The sequence below is a fragment of the Apteryx mantelli genome, chromosome 1 (assembly GCF_036417845.1).
Source record: "Apteryx mantelli isolate bAptMan1 chromosome 1, bAptMan1.hap1, whole genome shotgun sequence".
Classification (NCBI taxonomy): Eukaryota; Metazoa; Chordata; class Aves; order Apterygiformes; family Apterygidae; genus Apteryx; species Apteryx mantelli.
Window position 1 is genome coordinate 87,751,396 of NC_089978.1, and position 16,604 is coordinate 87,767,999.

The 16,604-nt window shown below is 45.7% G+C and overlaps 1 protein-coding gene across 1 annotated transcript in view; it reads right to left on the minus strand.

Moving 5' to 3' along the window:
* Positions 1-16,604, minus strand: part of MAP3K15 (mitogen-activated protein kinase kinase kinase 15) — an 87,085-nt gene that overhangs the window by 25,145 nt on the left and 45,336 nt on the right. Inside the window, 6 exon segments of the mRNA XM_067289455.1 lie at positions 11,739-11,830; positions 13,502-13,551; positions 14,915-15,022; positions 15,439-15,589; positions 16,203-16,326; positions 16,329-16,358. Of these exon segments, the coding sequence (XP_067145556.1) occupies positions 11,739-11,830; positions 13,502-13,551; positions 14,915-15,022; positions 15,439-15,589; positions 16,203-16,326; positions 16,329-16,358 (555 nt within the window).

The window sequence follows — 16,604 nt, forward strand, 5'->3', positions numbered from 1 at the left end:
AGGGAAAGGACATCTAGCAAAGATAAAAGGGACTGGATGTTACTAGGTTCACTAAATATGACTGCTGTAGAATCACAGAACGGTTGAGGTTGGAAGGGACCTCAGGAGATCATCTAGTCCAAACCCCCTGCTCAAGCAGGGTCACCTAGAGCACATTGCACAGGATCGCGTCCAGGCGGGTTTTGAATATCTCCAGAGAAGGAGACTCCACCACCTCTCGGGGCAACCTGTTCCAGTGCTCTGTCACCCTCACAGTGAAAAAGCCTTTTCTCATGTTCAGATGGAACTTCCTGTGTTTCAGTTTGTGCCCGTTGCCTCGCGTCCTGTCGCTCGGCACCACTGAAAAGAGTCTGGTCCCATCCTCTCAACACCCTCCCTTCAGATACTTGCACACGTTGATAAGATCTCCTCTCAGCCTTCTCTTCTCCAAGCTAAACAGGCCCAGCTCTCTCAGCCTTTCCTCCTAAGAGAGATGCTCCAGTCCCCTAATCATCTCTGTAGCCCTTCACTGGACTTGCTCCAGTAGCGCCACATCCCTCTTGTACTGGGGAGCCCAGAACTGGACGCAGTACTCCAGATGCGGCCTCACCAGGGCTGAGGAGAGGGGGAGGCTCACCTCCCTCAGCCTGCTGGCAATGCTCTGCCTAATGCACCCCAGGATACCATTGGCCTTCTTGGCCACAAGGGCACATTGCTGCCTCATGCTTAACTTGGTGTCCAGCGGCACTCCCAGGTCCTTCTCCGCAGAGCTGCTTTCCAGCAGGTCAACCCCCAACCTGTACTGGTGCCTGGGGTTATTCCTCCCTAGGTGCAGGAACCTGCACCTGCCTTTGCTGAACTTCAGGAGGTTCCTCTCTGCCCACCTCTCCAGCCTGTCCAAGTCTCTCTGAATGGCAGCACAGCCTTCTGGGGTATCAGCCACTCCTCCCAGTTTGCTATCATCAGCACCAGACGTGCCTCCTGGCACCGGAGGCTGGACTTTGTGAGGCTGGCTTGTGTGCCTTCCCACCCTCCCCTCTTCATGTCGAGCTCCCCAGGTCACTTGTGGAGCTCTTCTCTGGAAAGAAGAAAGCAAGCAGTGAAGTGACTGTTTTCAAGGCAGGTGTTTTTGTGGAAGAGCCAAGCAGTAGGAACACTGTCATAATACAGCTAAAGTCATTTTACTTTTGTAGACTGCACTTTCTAATTTACATCTAACAAATTAGCAGAGTGTGCTTTAAGGATTAGTAAAGTTCAGTCATGGAGTGTAACAGAAGAAGGTGCCAGCCAAGTCTGTAGATGTTTTGTCCTTTTATTGTTGACAGATCCCAATCATACGATGGAGATCTTCTGGGTACATGGCTCAGCCCATGCGAAGCTCTGTGACTTCGTTGGCTTTCCAGCTGCTGCTTATACACATTACGTATTCTTCATCAAACGGGTTTTCATCTAAAACATACTGCTTTATGGATGCTTAATAAATTAAGCTTCAGTATCCTTCTTGATTTGAAGACAGAAGATAAATAAAGAAGGGAAACTGAGGCAATATAACATTTTAGTTGCCTCTGTAGCCTTTACTTTTCTGTAACACAATCTCTTTTATGCCTAGCTTTGTTGCATCACAGGGTTCTAGTTTTGACGTCAGAGAAAACGTCGAGTTTCCTAACTGCAAGTTCAGAATGGAGCAGGTAGAAGAGTTGGATAGAGATTGTTTTCTGTATGTTTAAGATAGAAACGAATAATCCACACAGTGGCAACTCTGCGAAACCTGAGCACTTTGAATATACATTCCTTTCGGTGTAGAGCATTAAGGTTCAGCATGGCATAAAAGAAGTGCTCAGGTCTATTTTCCTTGTACGCATTTCACCTTCCCTCCACCAGCGTTCCCTCCTTGTGCTTACCATTACTTTTCTCAACAACCCTGTCTTAAGACTACACCAGGTAGCACACTCTAGCTCTTCTATGTATAACTTCATGCTACGGCCTGAAAGATGCACTCCTGGCGGGGGAGGAAAAACTGTAGCCTCGACTCAGGCTGGCTCTGAGGCAGGGAGAGCAGCTTTCAAAAGAGACCTTTCTGAAGCTGAATAGGAGAGGGAGCAGGAGAGAGAGGGAAGCTGCCTCCTACTGCCCGGTCCTTCTCCGTTCCCTTTTGTTCAGCCTCCTTGAGGCCTTCCCACTGTCCCCTGTGTTTCCCTTTCTCCTGTGCTGCAAGTAACAAGCCTTCCCAAGTTGGGTGTTTTCCCCTCCCGCATTGCCGGTGCTCTGGCTTAGTTCCGAGCAGAGCAGAAGAGGCTCAGCTAGGAGGAGCAGCTGTTGGAGAAGGAAGTGGAAGGTGTGCAGTGTAGCGGCTCTGGTGTGCTCAGAAGGGCTTGGGACCTTCAGGTGGCACTTCTGAGCTGAGAAGATCGTAGAATCTCTGAGCATGGGTGCTGACTCAGGCTTGCCTTTTCGGACCGAGCTGCACGTCTCTCAGTAACTCTAGCTCCGGAGGGATACACTTCTTTGTGGCATGGCAACGTTTACCAAGATGGATCTAGGTGTTTAGAATTGGGACCTTTTGGGCTGGTGGGAGTAGAGGGGTAAAGCGGAAACGTCAGTGTCCATGTTTAGTGTTGCTTGTATGAGTTTTGCACAGCTTTGGTGTTACAGTACCACAGCTACTAGAGGCCCGCATCCCGGGTGTTTTCAGCCATGTGCCTCTTAAGAGAAATCCCCAAGCAGGAACTCCTTGACTGGCTGCAGAGCTTCCCTTCTCCGGCCATTGCTGCTCTGTTCCTGATGGGAGTGGCGAATACGCAAGCTCTTTGCTTGCCTTTCCCTCGAGTAGTGTAAGCAAATCGTCTACTTCTTCCTTAACTCTTTTGGCTACGAGCACGGGGGTGCCCAACATTGGTGCAGGTAAAACCCTCACCTTTGTGCTGTGTCCTTTGAAGAGCTGGCACACTCGTGGTGTAGTCAACTGATGGCTTGCAGTCTTGGCAATAAGGTATTGGCCTGTAGGTGTCCCTCTCTAAGGCAGGAGTGACTGTTTGTGGCCCTGGTGATCAGGGGAACAGCACCTTTGGGAAGGGCAGGAAAGAGAACGGAAGGGCAGGGAGCTTCCTGCATTTTTCACACCTCCTGGTAGGGCTGGGATTCGTGGGCTGCGGTGGAGCAGCAGAGCTGAGTCTGCCCAGCCACCTGCCCCTGGGTTTCCTAGCAGAAGCACGGACCCTGGGGCTTAAGCACAAGCTCTTCCAGGCAAAGTGCGTTGATTACATTTCCTCTTGTCCATTCAAGGTGATGTTGAGTGATTTCTGAGTCACAAAAGCTTGGGGGCAGGGGAGGCAGGAAAGGTCTCAGAGGAAAGAATCAGTGGCCCAGAAGAATGTGCACAGGCAGGGAGGCATTTCTGTCTTTACTCATGGTTCAGCTTGTGCGGCCCCCGACTTCTACAATGACGTCACAGGAGCGTGAAGGGCTCTCTTCTGCAAGACCGGCCATAACTAGCACGCAGGTGGGTTCCGTCCCTTCCCAGGCGTGGACGTGAATTGTCCGCCTGGACACGAGTTTAAGATGCCAGAGGTGCAAATACTTCTCTTCCTGCAGGACCCAAGTTTCCAATGGCAAGTAGGTGGCTTTGGAACAAAGCGTGGACATGCAGGCGCTGGCACAGTATTTGTTTCTTCTCAGAGCTTGTTGCCTCCTTATTTGCAGAGTCCAAGGCTGCTCTTCAGCTCTGAGGCACTTTGCTGTGGGTTTAGTTAGACGTGAGGAGGCAAAGAACGCCTCTGCCTCTGGAGGCGGCTGGGAAAGAGGCTCTTGTTGAGGCTGCTCCGATTCACAGAGCTGGTCTGTGGGACTTTTTGGCATGACTCCGTTTCCCTCCTGTTCCCGGGAAGTGGCATTTACTTTGCTGTCATTTCTCTGTCCCCGGTGAGCGCTTCTCTGACTCCAAGCCAGCGTGTTTTGCTGTTCTCCCTTTTGGACTCCTTTGAGACGAGGGGGCAGGTAACCAATCTTATTTTCCTCACCCCGCAGTTTTCAGACTGCAAGCATCTCCCATTGTGAGGGCTTTGTTTTTTCTCAGAAGGAAGTTTGGTCTTTGTTCCTATTTCCCCCTGCCGGGAGGCATTTCTTGTGCTTTGCCGTGGAGCAGTTGTTTGCAGATAAAAGCTCCGTTGCTCACCACCTTCCGTTTCGGCTGCACGTTAAACACCACCGTTGTTTAGGATGCTGGCCAGGCCCTTATAGCTGTTGCTGTCGGAAGGAGGCCAGCGTGGGCTTCTCTGGGTGTGTACCCCCAAGGAAGGGGAGTGTGTTGGCAAAGACATGGTCTGGCTTCTGGCTGGAGGGATGGAAGGAGCAGCTGGAGGGACTTTGTCCACTCCCTAGAGGTCGCGTTCTCTTTCTAGGATAGCTTTATTCCCCGTTCCCAAACCATATGAACACCTGGGATTTTAATCCTTTAAAGGAGGAATTACAGGCAGTAAGGTCAAGCTTGCTCTTTTCGTGTCAGTAATCTGAAGAAGGAATACAAATACCCTCTCATCACCAATGTTAAGGAATTTCTGCTCTTTGGCCAACCCGGGAAGTTATTTTCATTGACCCTGTTTCAAGTTGATGCAACACAATATGTTGGAGGCAGTCTTCCTGCAAAGGTGTGAGGAATGAAGAACAGAGGAGCTTGTTGGTCTATCATTCAGCGCAGCGTATGGTTCTGTAACATCGCAGCATATGAAAAGGCAGCATTCCTTCTGTAGCAGTCTCGTGTGCTCGTCTACAGCAGCACGATCCGTTTGGCAGCTGTCGAGAGAGAGGTCTTCCTCTCCCCAGACAACCGCCTAGTTCCAGAACGTTGAATATGCACATACTGGAGAATTATGCCATTGCTGGTTTTCTTGAGCCTACCCTTCTGCAACAGAGATACCATACCCTCTTCTACAGGTGAGCAGCTGAGGCTGTCAGGATGACTTGCCCCTGTGCCTCTGTGGTGGCATGAGGAACGGAGCCTGGAACACCTGAGTCATGAACTGCCCAGTCCCGTCACAGCCATCCTCCATTTTGGTCTCAGTGTAATTAAGTAATGCAGATTATGCTACCTCTGTCTTTGAAGGCTCGTTGCAAGAGATCTGAGGAGAGTGAAAGAAGAAGCAACTGTGGATCTGTAGTCTTAGACTTTCTACCAAAGAGTGCATGCAGCATTCACTGTATTTTGGTCTCTTGGGGGACTGCAAGGGTCGTCTTCTCTTGTGATGCTCCGCAGGTTTTCAGCGCTGTCTGATCACACAGCCAGCATCGTCTTTGGCTCTGTTTTCAAGAAGTTCATTGCGCAAAGTTCTTTGGTCTTGCGTTACCAGCCAGTATTGCAGTTACCATCCAAGTTTAGTGGCTGTTTTGTGGGGTACTCCGTTTGGCAAAAAAAAAAACATTGCCAAGCTGGTTTGATGGCTATCACTGTCCTTTTGGTCTTTAACATACCATCTCTTTGAATTTTTTACAGAGCTTTCTGGGGTGCTGCATCAGTGTCACGTTCGGGCATCAGAAATGGTCCATTTCATTCATCAAATGCAGTATTACATTACGTTTGAGGTACGCTTTATCCACCCAGTTGGTTGCTTAAAAAAGAAGCACTTCTAATATGCTGTGCGTGTTGTGTGTGTTAAATTTCAAAGAGCTTGTCATCTAGCAAATCAAAATAGCCCCATCCCGAATCATTGCTCCAGGTACTTGAATGTTCGTGGGATGAACTCTGGAACAAGGTCCGACAAGCACAGGACTTGGATCACATCATTGCGGCTCATGAGGTTTTTCTGGACACAATCATCGCTCGGTGCTTGCTGGATAGTGACTCCAGGGTAAGTCGTTACCTTTGCGTTAAGCTGTAGCTTTTGTGATCTTGGCTCATGGGTTAGCAGTTCTCCTCTGTTATGTTACAGGAACACCGGGAAAAGTCATTTTTCCCCCTCTGATATAAGACTTGTGGTAGGCTTTGTACCTAGTCCCTGCACGCACACATGGGTGCTGATTATAAAACTTGCTGCAATGATGTGAGCCAGTTGCTTTTGGTCCTGAGAAGCTGCATTCTCAGGCAGCAGCTGACCTGGGGCCCTGCAAAGCAGCCTGTCTGGCTGTGCTTAAAAAGATTAAATTTTTGCATGTTCCGAAGAGTCTCTTTCACTGTAGAACTCTCCTCAATGTTCTGCTGTTGTACGATCTCACAGGTACCTCTCAACCAGCTTCGGGCTGGTTTTGATCAGATCGTTGAGCTCCAGAATGCCCAAGATGCAATGTACAGAGCTGCTTTGGAAGAGTTGCAGCTGAGGTTGCAGTTTGAAGAGAGAAAGAAACAGCGTGAGCTTGAGGTACAGCAATGCTCTCACTAGAACATGGCAGTTAATTGAGGCAGATATAGATGGGTTTTGCTCTCTAATACTCAGGGTTTTTCTGACAGCATCTAGAGCTAAAACAAAAATTTAATGCTGGGACAAGTGTAAAAGTCATCCGTAGCAGGTAGTGAATTCAAACAAAAGCCCCCGAATGGTGTTTTTTTGCTGCGATAACTCACCCATATTTTCCTTTTAGCTTGTAACAGTACAGTAGGTACAGGTTATTTACAGCAGCTATAATGGCGACTCTGTACCTTTTCAGCATGTGCACAGCATTTCCCAGCGCCCCTCTCCAGCAGTTTCCACCATAAGATCCATTTCTCTATTGCCTACAGCTTTGCCAGGATATAGCTACCCTGGATGAAGTGCTGCATTGCCAAAAGAGTTCAGTTCACATGCAAGTTTGAGGGAAAACAGGTCAGAAGTCCTAAGGTCAGAAAATGCTGGTGGCTGTTGTTGGAGGCTGTACTGATCCCAAGCTATTGATGCAAGGACTTCAAGTTTGGGAGCAATTTGCCCTCTGGCTCCAAATATGGCATTTTTCCTGCCTGTGAAAAACTGTGCTAAATTCTTTAAGAATTGAGAGCCCAGAATAAATTACAGAATCACAGAATCACAGAATCGCTGAGGTTGGAAGGGACCTCTGGAGATCATCTAGTCCAAACCCCCTGCTCAAGCAGGGTCACCTAGAGCACATTGCACAGGATTGCATCCAGACGCGTTTTGAATATCTCCAGAGAAGGAGACTCCACCACCTCTCCGGGCAACCTGTTCCAGTGCTCTGTCACCCTCACAGTGAAAAAGCCTTTTCTCATGTTCAGATGGAACTTCCTGTGTTTCAGTTTGTGCCCGTTGCCTCGCATCCTGTCGCTCGGCACCACTGAAAAGAGTCTGGTCCCATCCTCTCAACACCCTCCCTTCAGATACTTGCACACGTTGATAAGATCTCCTCTCAGCCTTCTCTTCTCCAAGCTAAACAGGCCCAGCTCTCTCAGCCTTTCCTCCTAAGAGAGATGCTCCAGTCCCCTAATCATCTTTGTAGCCCTTCGCTGGACTTGCTCCAGTAGTGCCACATCCCTCTTGCACTGGGGAGCCCAGAACTGGACGCAGTACTCCAGATGCGGCCTCACCAGGGCTGAGGAGAGGGGGAGGCTCACCTCCCTCGACCTGCTGGCAATGCTCTGCCTAATGCACCCCAGGATACCATTGGCCTTCTTGGCCACAAGGGCACATTGCTGCCTCATGCTTAACTTGGTGTCCACCAGCACTCCCAGGTCCTTCTCCGCAGAGCTGCTTTCCAGCAGGTCAACCCCCAACCTGTACTGGTGCATGGGGTTATTCTTCCCCAGGTGCAGGACCCTGCACTTCCCTTTGTTGAACTTCAGGAGGTTCCTCTCTGCCCACCTCTCCAGCCTGTCCAGGTCTCTCTGAATGGCAGCGCAGCCCTCTGGGGTATCAGCCACTCCTCCCAGTTTTGTATCGTCGGCAAACTTGCTGACGGTGCACTCTGTTCCTTCATCCAGCTCATTGATGAAGAAATTGAACAAGACTGGGCCCAGTACTGACCCTTGGGGGACACCGCTAGCTACAGGCCTCCAACTAGACTCTGCACCACTGATCACAACCCTCTGAGCTCTGCCATTCAGCCCGTTCTCAATCCACCTCACTGTCCACTCATCTAAACCACACTTCCTGAGCTTGTCTATGAGGATGTTCTGGGAGACAGTGTCAAAAGCCTTGCTGAAGTCAAGGTAGACAACATCCACTGCTCTCCCCTCATCTACCCAGCCAGTCATTCCATCACAGAAGGCTATCAGATTGGTTAAGCATGATTTCCCCTTGGTGAAGCCATGCTGACTACTCCTGATCACCTTCTTGTCCTCCACATGCTTGGAGATGGCCTCCAGGATGAGCTGCTCCATCACCTTTCCAGGGATGCAGGTGAGGCTGACTGGCCTGTAGTTCCCTGGGTCCTCCTTCTTGCCCTTCTTGAAGACTGGGGTGACACTGGCCTTCTTCCAGTCCTCGGGCACCTCTCCTGTCCTCCATGACCTTTCAAAGATGATGGAGAGTGGCCTAGCAATAACATCCGCCAGCTCCCTCAGCGCTTGTGGGTGCATCCCATCAGGGCCCATGGATCTGTGGGTGTCAAGTCTGCTTAAATGATCTCTAACCCAATCCTCCTCGACCAAGGGAAAGTCTTCCTTCCTCCAGACTTTCTCTCTTGCCTCCAGGGTCTGGGGTTCCTGAGGGCTGGCCTGGGCAGTAAAGACTGACGCAAAGAAGGCATTCAGTAACTCTGCCTTCTCTGCATCCTTCGTCACCAGGGCACCCACCCCATTCAGCAAAGGGCCCACATTTTCCCTAGTCTTCCTCTTGCTACTGATGTATTTGAAGAAGCCCTTCTTGTTGTCCTTGACATCTCTCGCCAGATTTAATTCCAAACGGGCCTTAGCCTTCCTCGTCACATCCCTGCATACTCTGACAACGTTCCTATATTCCTCCCAAGTGGCCTGTCCCCCTTTCCACTTTCTGTAGACTTCCTTCTTCTGGTTGAGTTTTGCCAGGAGCTCCTTGCTCAGCCATGCAGGTCTCCTACCTCCTTTGCTTGACTTCTTGCTCATAGGGATGCACCGCTCTTGAGCCTGGAGGAAGTGATGTTTGAACAGTAACCAGCTCTCTTGGACCCCCCTTCCTTCTAGGGCCCTAACCCGTGGGATTGCTCCAAGTAGGTCCCTGAAGAGGCCAAAGTTTGCTCTCCTCAAGTCCAGGGTTGCGATCCTACTTAGCGCCCTGCCTCCTCCTCGCAGGATCCTGAACTCCACCATCTCATGGTCACTGCAGCCAAGGCTGTCCCTGACCTTCACACCTTCCACCAGTCCTTCTTTGTTTGTTAGTACGAGGTCCAGCAGCACACCTCTCCTTGTTGGTTCCTCCACCACCTGTGTCAAGAAGTTGTCACCAATGCTCTGCAGGAACCTCCAGGACTGTTTGAGCCTAGCTGTGTTGTCTTTCCAGCAGATATCGGGGTGGCTGAAGTCCCCCATGAGAACCAGGGCCTGGGATCGTGAGGCTACTTCCAGCTGTCTGTAGAAGGCCTCATCGACTTCCTCTTCCTGATCAGGTGGCCTGTAGTAAACACCCACAACAGTGTCACCCATGCTAGCCTGCCCTTTAATCCTTACCCATAAGCTCTTGACTCGCTCTTCATCCACCCCTAGGCACAGCTCCATACATTCCAGTTGCTCTCTCACATAAAGAGCAACTCCACCACCTCGCTTTCCTGGCCTGTCTTTCCTAAAAAGCACGTAGCCATCCATGACAGCACTCCAGTCATGAGAGCTATCCCACCATGTCTCTGTAATGGCAATGAGATCATGGCCCTGCGACCGCACACACATCTCTAGTTCTTCCTGTTTGTTCCCCATGCTGCATGCATTGGTGTACAGGCATTTCAGAGAGGCGATCGAGCATGCAGGTTTCCCAGGAGGGATGCAAGAGGATCCTCCATAGCCACATCCCATGCGCACTTCCCTGGCTGCATTCACCTGCTGGAGGCATCCCGACTTGAGCTGTCTTTTGCCAACTACCCTGTCACTATAACTCTCCCCTTCCCCCATCCTTCCTAGTTTAAAGCCCTCCTTACCAGGTTGGCCAACCTGTTGGCAAAGATCCACGTGCCCCGCCTCATGAGGTGGATCCCATCTCTCCCCATCAGTTGTCGATCTTCAAACAGGGTCCTATGGTCGTAGAAACCAAAACCCTGTTGCCAACACCAGTGGCGCAGCCAGTCGTTAACCTGGAAAGTCCATCTCCTCCTCCTCTCATCCATCCCCCTCACTGGCAGGATTGAGGAGAAGATGACCTGGGCTCCCAGACCCTTGACCACCATCCCCAGAGCTCTGAAGTCCTGCTTGATGGTCTCCAGTTTGCCCTTGGTGTCATTGGCGCCCACATGGAAGAGCAGCAGTGGGTAATAGTCTGAAGCATGGACTAGCCTTGGCAGTCTTTGCACGACATCTCTCACACGAGCCCCCGGCAGGCCACAAACCTCTCCAGACATGAGGTCTAGTCGGCAGATAGATGCCTCCGTCCCCTGCAGCAGGGAGTCCTCCACAACAATCACCCGCCACTTCTTCCGGGCGTTCCGGCAGGGCACAGGGTCTGTTGTCCCAGGTACTTCCCTTGCAGCCATGCCCATGTCCTCCTCATCCTGGAGGGCACTAAACCTGTTCTTCAGCTGCAAGTCTTCGGGAGGAGTAGGAGCCTTTCTCCTCCCACGAGCAGTGACCAGTTTCCAGCCTTCTTCTATGGTGTCACAATGTACCGTTTCACATGGCACAGAGCCCTCTGGCAACTCCACTGCTGTGGGGGGTTAGGACTCCTGGAGCTGTATGGTCTCTGAGAATACCTTGTCTATCTCTTGCTCATCCTCTCGGATGCTGCGCAGCCTACTAACTTCCTCCTGTAACTCCTTTACCTGACGACACAGCTCGTCAACAGCAGCACACCTCCTGCAGGAGAGCTGGCTGCCAGCCCAGCCTCTCAGGAAGAGATTAAACAGATTTCTCACACAGTGGGCTTTGGTTTCAAACTAACACACTGACTAGCATGTTTAGACACAGGTTTCTTTTATTATTTACTTTCTCCATGCTTATCCTGTTTCATATGACAAAAAACATCAAAAACACATTGAAAAGCCTATGTAATATATGGATAATAAATATTGCAAGAAAAATAAATATACAGTCTATCCCTAAATATTAAGTATATTAACAAATCAATCCTACTTTAACTTTGGAAGTTTTATATGCTAAATACCAATCCCCAAGAAGAATCTGGTCTATAAAGGTTTAGGCCTGAAATTCAGTTAGCATGCCTACTGTTTAGAGACAACACGTTCATCTACAGAGAATATTCAAATACACAGTGCTAACCATAACGGGTATCTGTGAAATAATATAAGCTACAATTTGCAGTACATCTAGTTGTTCTTACCTAAGTCCAACTGAAGAGGTACATGAGGGAATCTAAACCAATATAGTACCTTACATACCATGGCCAAGAGACAGAAAAAGAAGATAATAGTTATAAGTTAGAATAAGCTACTTTAACCTAAGCCCTTTTTTCAGATCTAATGACTTGTAAGGTAAACTGATCAGAACCAAAGAACAATTCAAGTGTAATGGGACATTGCTCTCATTGCCTCAGAAACCACTGACTGAATTTAGCTCACTGCTTCTAAATCAAGAAAACAAATGAAGAAAATAAGAGAACAAATACTTTATTTTTCAACCAAAATAGCCAGCTTTTAATCTTTACTAAACCAGTTGTATTTGGGGCAGAGATCTCACATGTAATACCCACACATAAACTGAACTTACCTACTACACTGGTTTTCTGTAGAAAAGTAGATTTGAAAGTCATCAGAGTTGTCATGGACATAAAGAAAACAACATCGCTCATCCAACTTGGATATGCTGTAAAAGTTACATTGAGAAAAGTTTATTTTGGATGCAACTATGAGAAGAAATGGAGCAGGAAGGAGTTTAGGTTTGTTTTTTTTTGAATTATGAACACTGAGAGACCAAGACTAAAAATATTTCAAAATACTGCATACTAATGCAATTTGAAAAGTATGACAATTTTAAGTTGTCACACAGAACAAACATGCAACTCCATTAAGTATAAAAAAATTTGCCTCTTTGAGCTTTGTAATTCCCAGCACTGATTAAGAATCAAAGCAAATGAATTACTAATCTCCCTTTAATTAAAAGTTATCTTTCTAAGATGCGATTAATTTCTGTGCAATGTGTTGACTGAAGGTAATTAATTTGTGTTTTAGAAACATTTTGCTGAGTTACGCTCAGCAGCTCCACAGATTTCAACAACAACTTCACATACATTCATATTACACTGGATTAGCAGAATAAAATATCACATTCAATTCATTTAAATGAAAAACTGCTCTTAGAAACAAATAATGAAGGTATGGGACAATCTATGTCCAAATGCACAACTGAAGACCTTCAGAGCAATTACCACTCATTTTATTCAGAGAAGTATTTTTTCCTCTTAGTTTATTTGCTTAAATAAATTATACAAGTTCAGAGAAGACAAACTCGGGACCTAAAACTTAGATGCCTATGGTCAAAACCGTAACCCAAAAATCCTCTGCTTTGACAGCTACAGACCTCATTAGGTACCTAAATTGCTGCTGTGCTTGTATCACAGGTTTCTCAAGCACTTAAGCTTGTTATACACACAGGTGGCCCCCACCAACAGCCATTTAACATCCCTAGGGAGGCCTGATCCACCAGCAAAGTGATTTGCAAACTCAGGGAGACAGCAAAGGCCCAGCTGTGTTCCCTGCGCTTATGGCTCCTCTAGTCTGCAGCGTCTCTGTCCCTTGCTTTTCTGGCAGCAAGGTGGCCCACATTAGGATGTGAAAGTAAGCTCCTAAACGCAGTCTTGTATTTTGCAGTTGTTTATACCAAATGTGATTCTTTTCTATTAATTCAGTTCCACAGAACACTCCTGTTCTTTCCGTGTAATATTCTGATCTTCCCTTGTACTAATATTTGGGGATCTAGTTTTTTTATCATTAGTGTTTTCATTAATCTAGGTGTAACAAAAAGCAACTACTTTAACTGTTTAAAAGCTAACCCTTGAGACGCTTTGCTAGCCATCTCCTTCCAGCTCAAGGATTCTTTTTTCAGCACAAAATATGTCCATGCCTCATTTAACGGTTCTCTAGTGAACCAGGTTTTAGCTAGAAGATTTTTAAAGAGAGAAGGCAATCAGAGAAAAGAGATTTCAATTTCTTTCTCTGAATTCTAGCTGTCAGTACAATGGACAATGAAGTAGGAGCTCATTAACTGAGAAGCTCAGTAGATATGAAAAAATGCAGATACACAATTGAAAACAGGGAAATCTAGAAGAGACTACATACACACATTTTAGATGAGTATTTCCATTAAAAATATACAGCTCTGATCACGCATGGAAAACTCCTGTGACGTGTTTCAAGCAAAGTTGAACAGAAGCAGCTTTTACAACAGGCCATGTAAAGCAGAGGTTTACAGTAGAATCCAGATTTCCCACTTAAGGCAATCATAAAACCAAGCTTAACTGTTTTCAGACATACCAACCTTATTCCCCTAATGGAGGAGGCTGTAAAATTCCATTCGTGAATCTGCTTCTGTAAAGAACAAAGATCTGTATCAATCAAGATCTATATCAAAGATGTATATCCTGAATTACTATTGAAAAGAAAAATCAAAGCATAATAAACAAAATAAAATTTTTCCAAGTCAAGTGTTATCTTTTTTCAGCCACTTTTTTTTTTTTTTTTTTGTAATTCAAATAAGCTTGATGTGTAGGTGGGAAAAGGACATACATTGCTGATTTGCTCACTTGAGGAAAAATGAATTTAACCAGAGAAAGGTGGAAGAAAAGACTGCGTTTCCTCATGTAAAATTCAATTTGAAGAATAAAGCTTGAAGTACAATTTACTAAACATTGTTTTGACTCCATATATCAACTTCTTATATTAAACATGGAGCAGACTCTATACTCCAATCTTCTCTAAGCTGCTCAGGCTCGAAGGGAATAGAAACTTCCTACTGCTTCCCAAGAGGCATTTAGCCAACAGCTTTGGCCCAGGGAGGCACACTGGAGGAAGGACAGTCTGTGCCTAGGAACGTAGCCCTTCATAAATCTCCAGCTGCCAGCTGGGTCTCATTTAGCACTGCTAGATCTGCCCAAATAATTTGTTCCATAAAGCAAAATTGTGTCAGACAGACACATTCACTAGAAGTAGTACAGTGTACCGGAAAAGAAGTTTACAGGTCCTGGTAATTATGTGGTCTTCTCTTGTTTTGACTAACATGCCTCTTTTCCACAATTCACCTCTCTACGCTTTTAGTCTATCCTCCACCTATGTCTTTCTGACATTAGGGAGGGTTGGCCAAATACATTCTGGATTTCAACTCTTCAAATATGAAACTGAAATTATTTCTCACTTTTAAACGATTACACAGTCCATAACTGTGCAGACTCCTTTCCTAATCTCCTATACTTTATCCAACAATCCAAGACACCAAAAATCTTATCTCTTGGCATTTCTTTGTCACGGACTTATACATTTTTTTCTAGTTTCTACTTTTATAATTGTAGAAACTTTTACAACTCCTTCAATGTTAAACACAATATTGGTCTCTACTTTCTATATAGCTCTGAGCTGCATCTTAATAAAACACACACAATTCTAATGAGAAATATTAGGAGAAGGGCAAGCAGCCCAGGCACTTCTAAGAAACATGGTCAAGTGAAATAAGCTTGGAATTAGAGGTTAAGAATACCTGAGTTCTAATCTTAGACTCCCCTTTTATTTTCTCTGAAAAAACTATTTTCCATATGCACGTAAAAAAAGATATGGAGGCTTGTGCTTCACAGAAATGTAACAAACTTTAAAGTGCTCCAAAATCTACATGTGAAAAAGGCACTTTGAGCACAATGAATCAAGCACAGAAGATATGAAATGCATCTGCCAGTAGTTCTACCATTTCAGTGGGAGATACATGCCACAAAGACAGAGATCTCTCATCTGCTTCATTGTTGATCGATACATATGCAGGCTGGTAGACTTTAGTAGGCTCTATCACTAAAACCTGAGAAGAGAACATTTTTCATTAGTAAAACAACAGCTTTTCAACAAGAGCATCTTAAGAAAAAAACAATACTCTGATATAGATAATAAGTAACCTCAGTGTAAGGACCAAATAATTTTGGGGGAGGGCTGTGATTGAAAGTCAGGACAAGGCAGGAAGAGGCTGTGTTCCTATATGCAAGACTGTATCATCATGATTTGTTACAGTAGACTTACAAGTATTTTTTAGGATGCTTTTAGGATGGTGGGTTAAATGTTAAAAAAAACAAAAAAAAACCCCACACGATTAACAGAATACAGGGTTTTGAGACAAGAGGCAGCTAAGCACATAATTGCTATGTTTAGAGTCCTCCAATTCTTGTTATATCCTATCCAGAAACATAAGACATACAGAACTTGTTTAGCATAACATCTTACTGAAAATCTCAGTCCATTAGTTGTTTCTTTCGTTGCCTCAAAAATTATATCTAGCCAGAATGTCAATCTTTCTTGTCTAGGAGAATGTTCTATGGTGAGTTTCTTGAAATGCTGAATTAACATCACATTCTGAACTAATGATTTCAAGTACCTAGAACGTATTGAATCAGTGAGTTAACAGAGAGAAAACAGAATTTGACCAGATACTAAAAGCACTTTACTGACTTACACATCCAAAGTAACTGCAAATATAATCCAAAGCAAAATTAAATGCATTTTAAAAGCTAATATAAATGAAAATGCTTGTGCTGATTTTTACAGATTTCTAGAAAGAACAGCAAGTTTAGTGAAAACTGTAGGTCATAAGTTCACATGGATGTTCATGAACAGCATCTTATTGGAAAAGAGTATAGTTACATGAGTAGTTACACAGTGATTAAAAAAAGATATCAGCCACGAAATAGGGGGGATGGGCAGCAGCTATCTAGACTCTGAAAAGAATTCTGTTTCACAAGGAATCATCACTAATTTCCAAATTCTTTCCAATAAGACATGTGCTTCAATGAGATCTAAAACCAGCAATGAAGGGTAACTTAATTTCCTACCAGCACCTCTTCCTCTTTTCTTCCCAACATATAAGAACAAAGTCAGAGAATTATAAAAATCTGAGATTTAAAGATGCAGTTAAGTCACCAAGTGTCTACAGGTTCGTTTTGTGCATTTCCCAGAGCTGGATACTTAAGGTACAGCCTTGTTCCACATACCATACTGGAGGCTTCAGCTTAAAAAGCTTCTCTGCTGCTTGTACTGCTTTACCAACATCATTAGCCAGCATGCTCACACTGAAGAACTGCCCCACATCCCAGTAATTGTTCATTTTCTCTAGGCTTTTCTTCCCAGTAAACTGTTTAACCGTACACCTGTAAAATGTGAAAATATATATATATATTTTTTTCTATCAGTAAAACCATATTCATATTCAAACCAAATTCATACCAAGACTAATAAGACTTGATTCGGCATTAGTGCTTAAAAAAAGAAAAAAAAAAAATTGTTGCAAGTAACATCCCCAATACATTTCAGACAGCCAGAACTCCTACCACACATGCTCTTGTGCTATCTGCCTGGGCTATCTGCCCCCTGATTTTCAGTGTAAGCTGTGTATC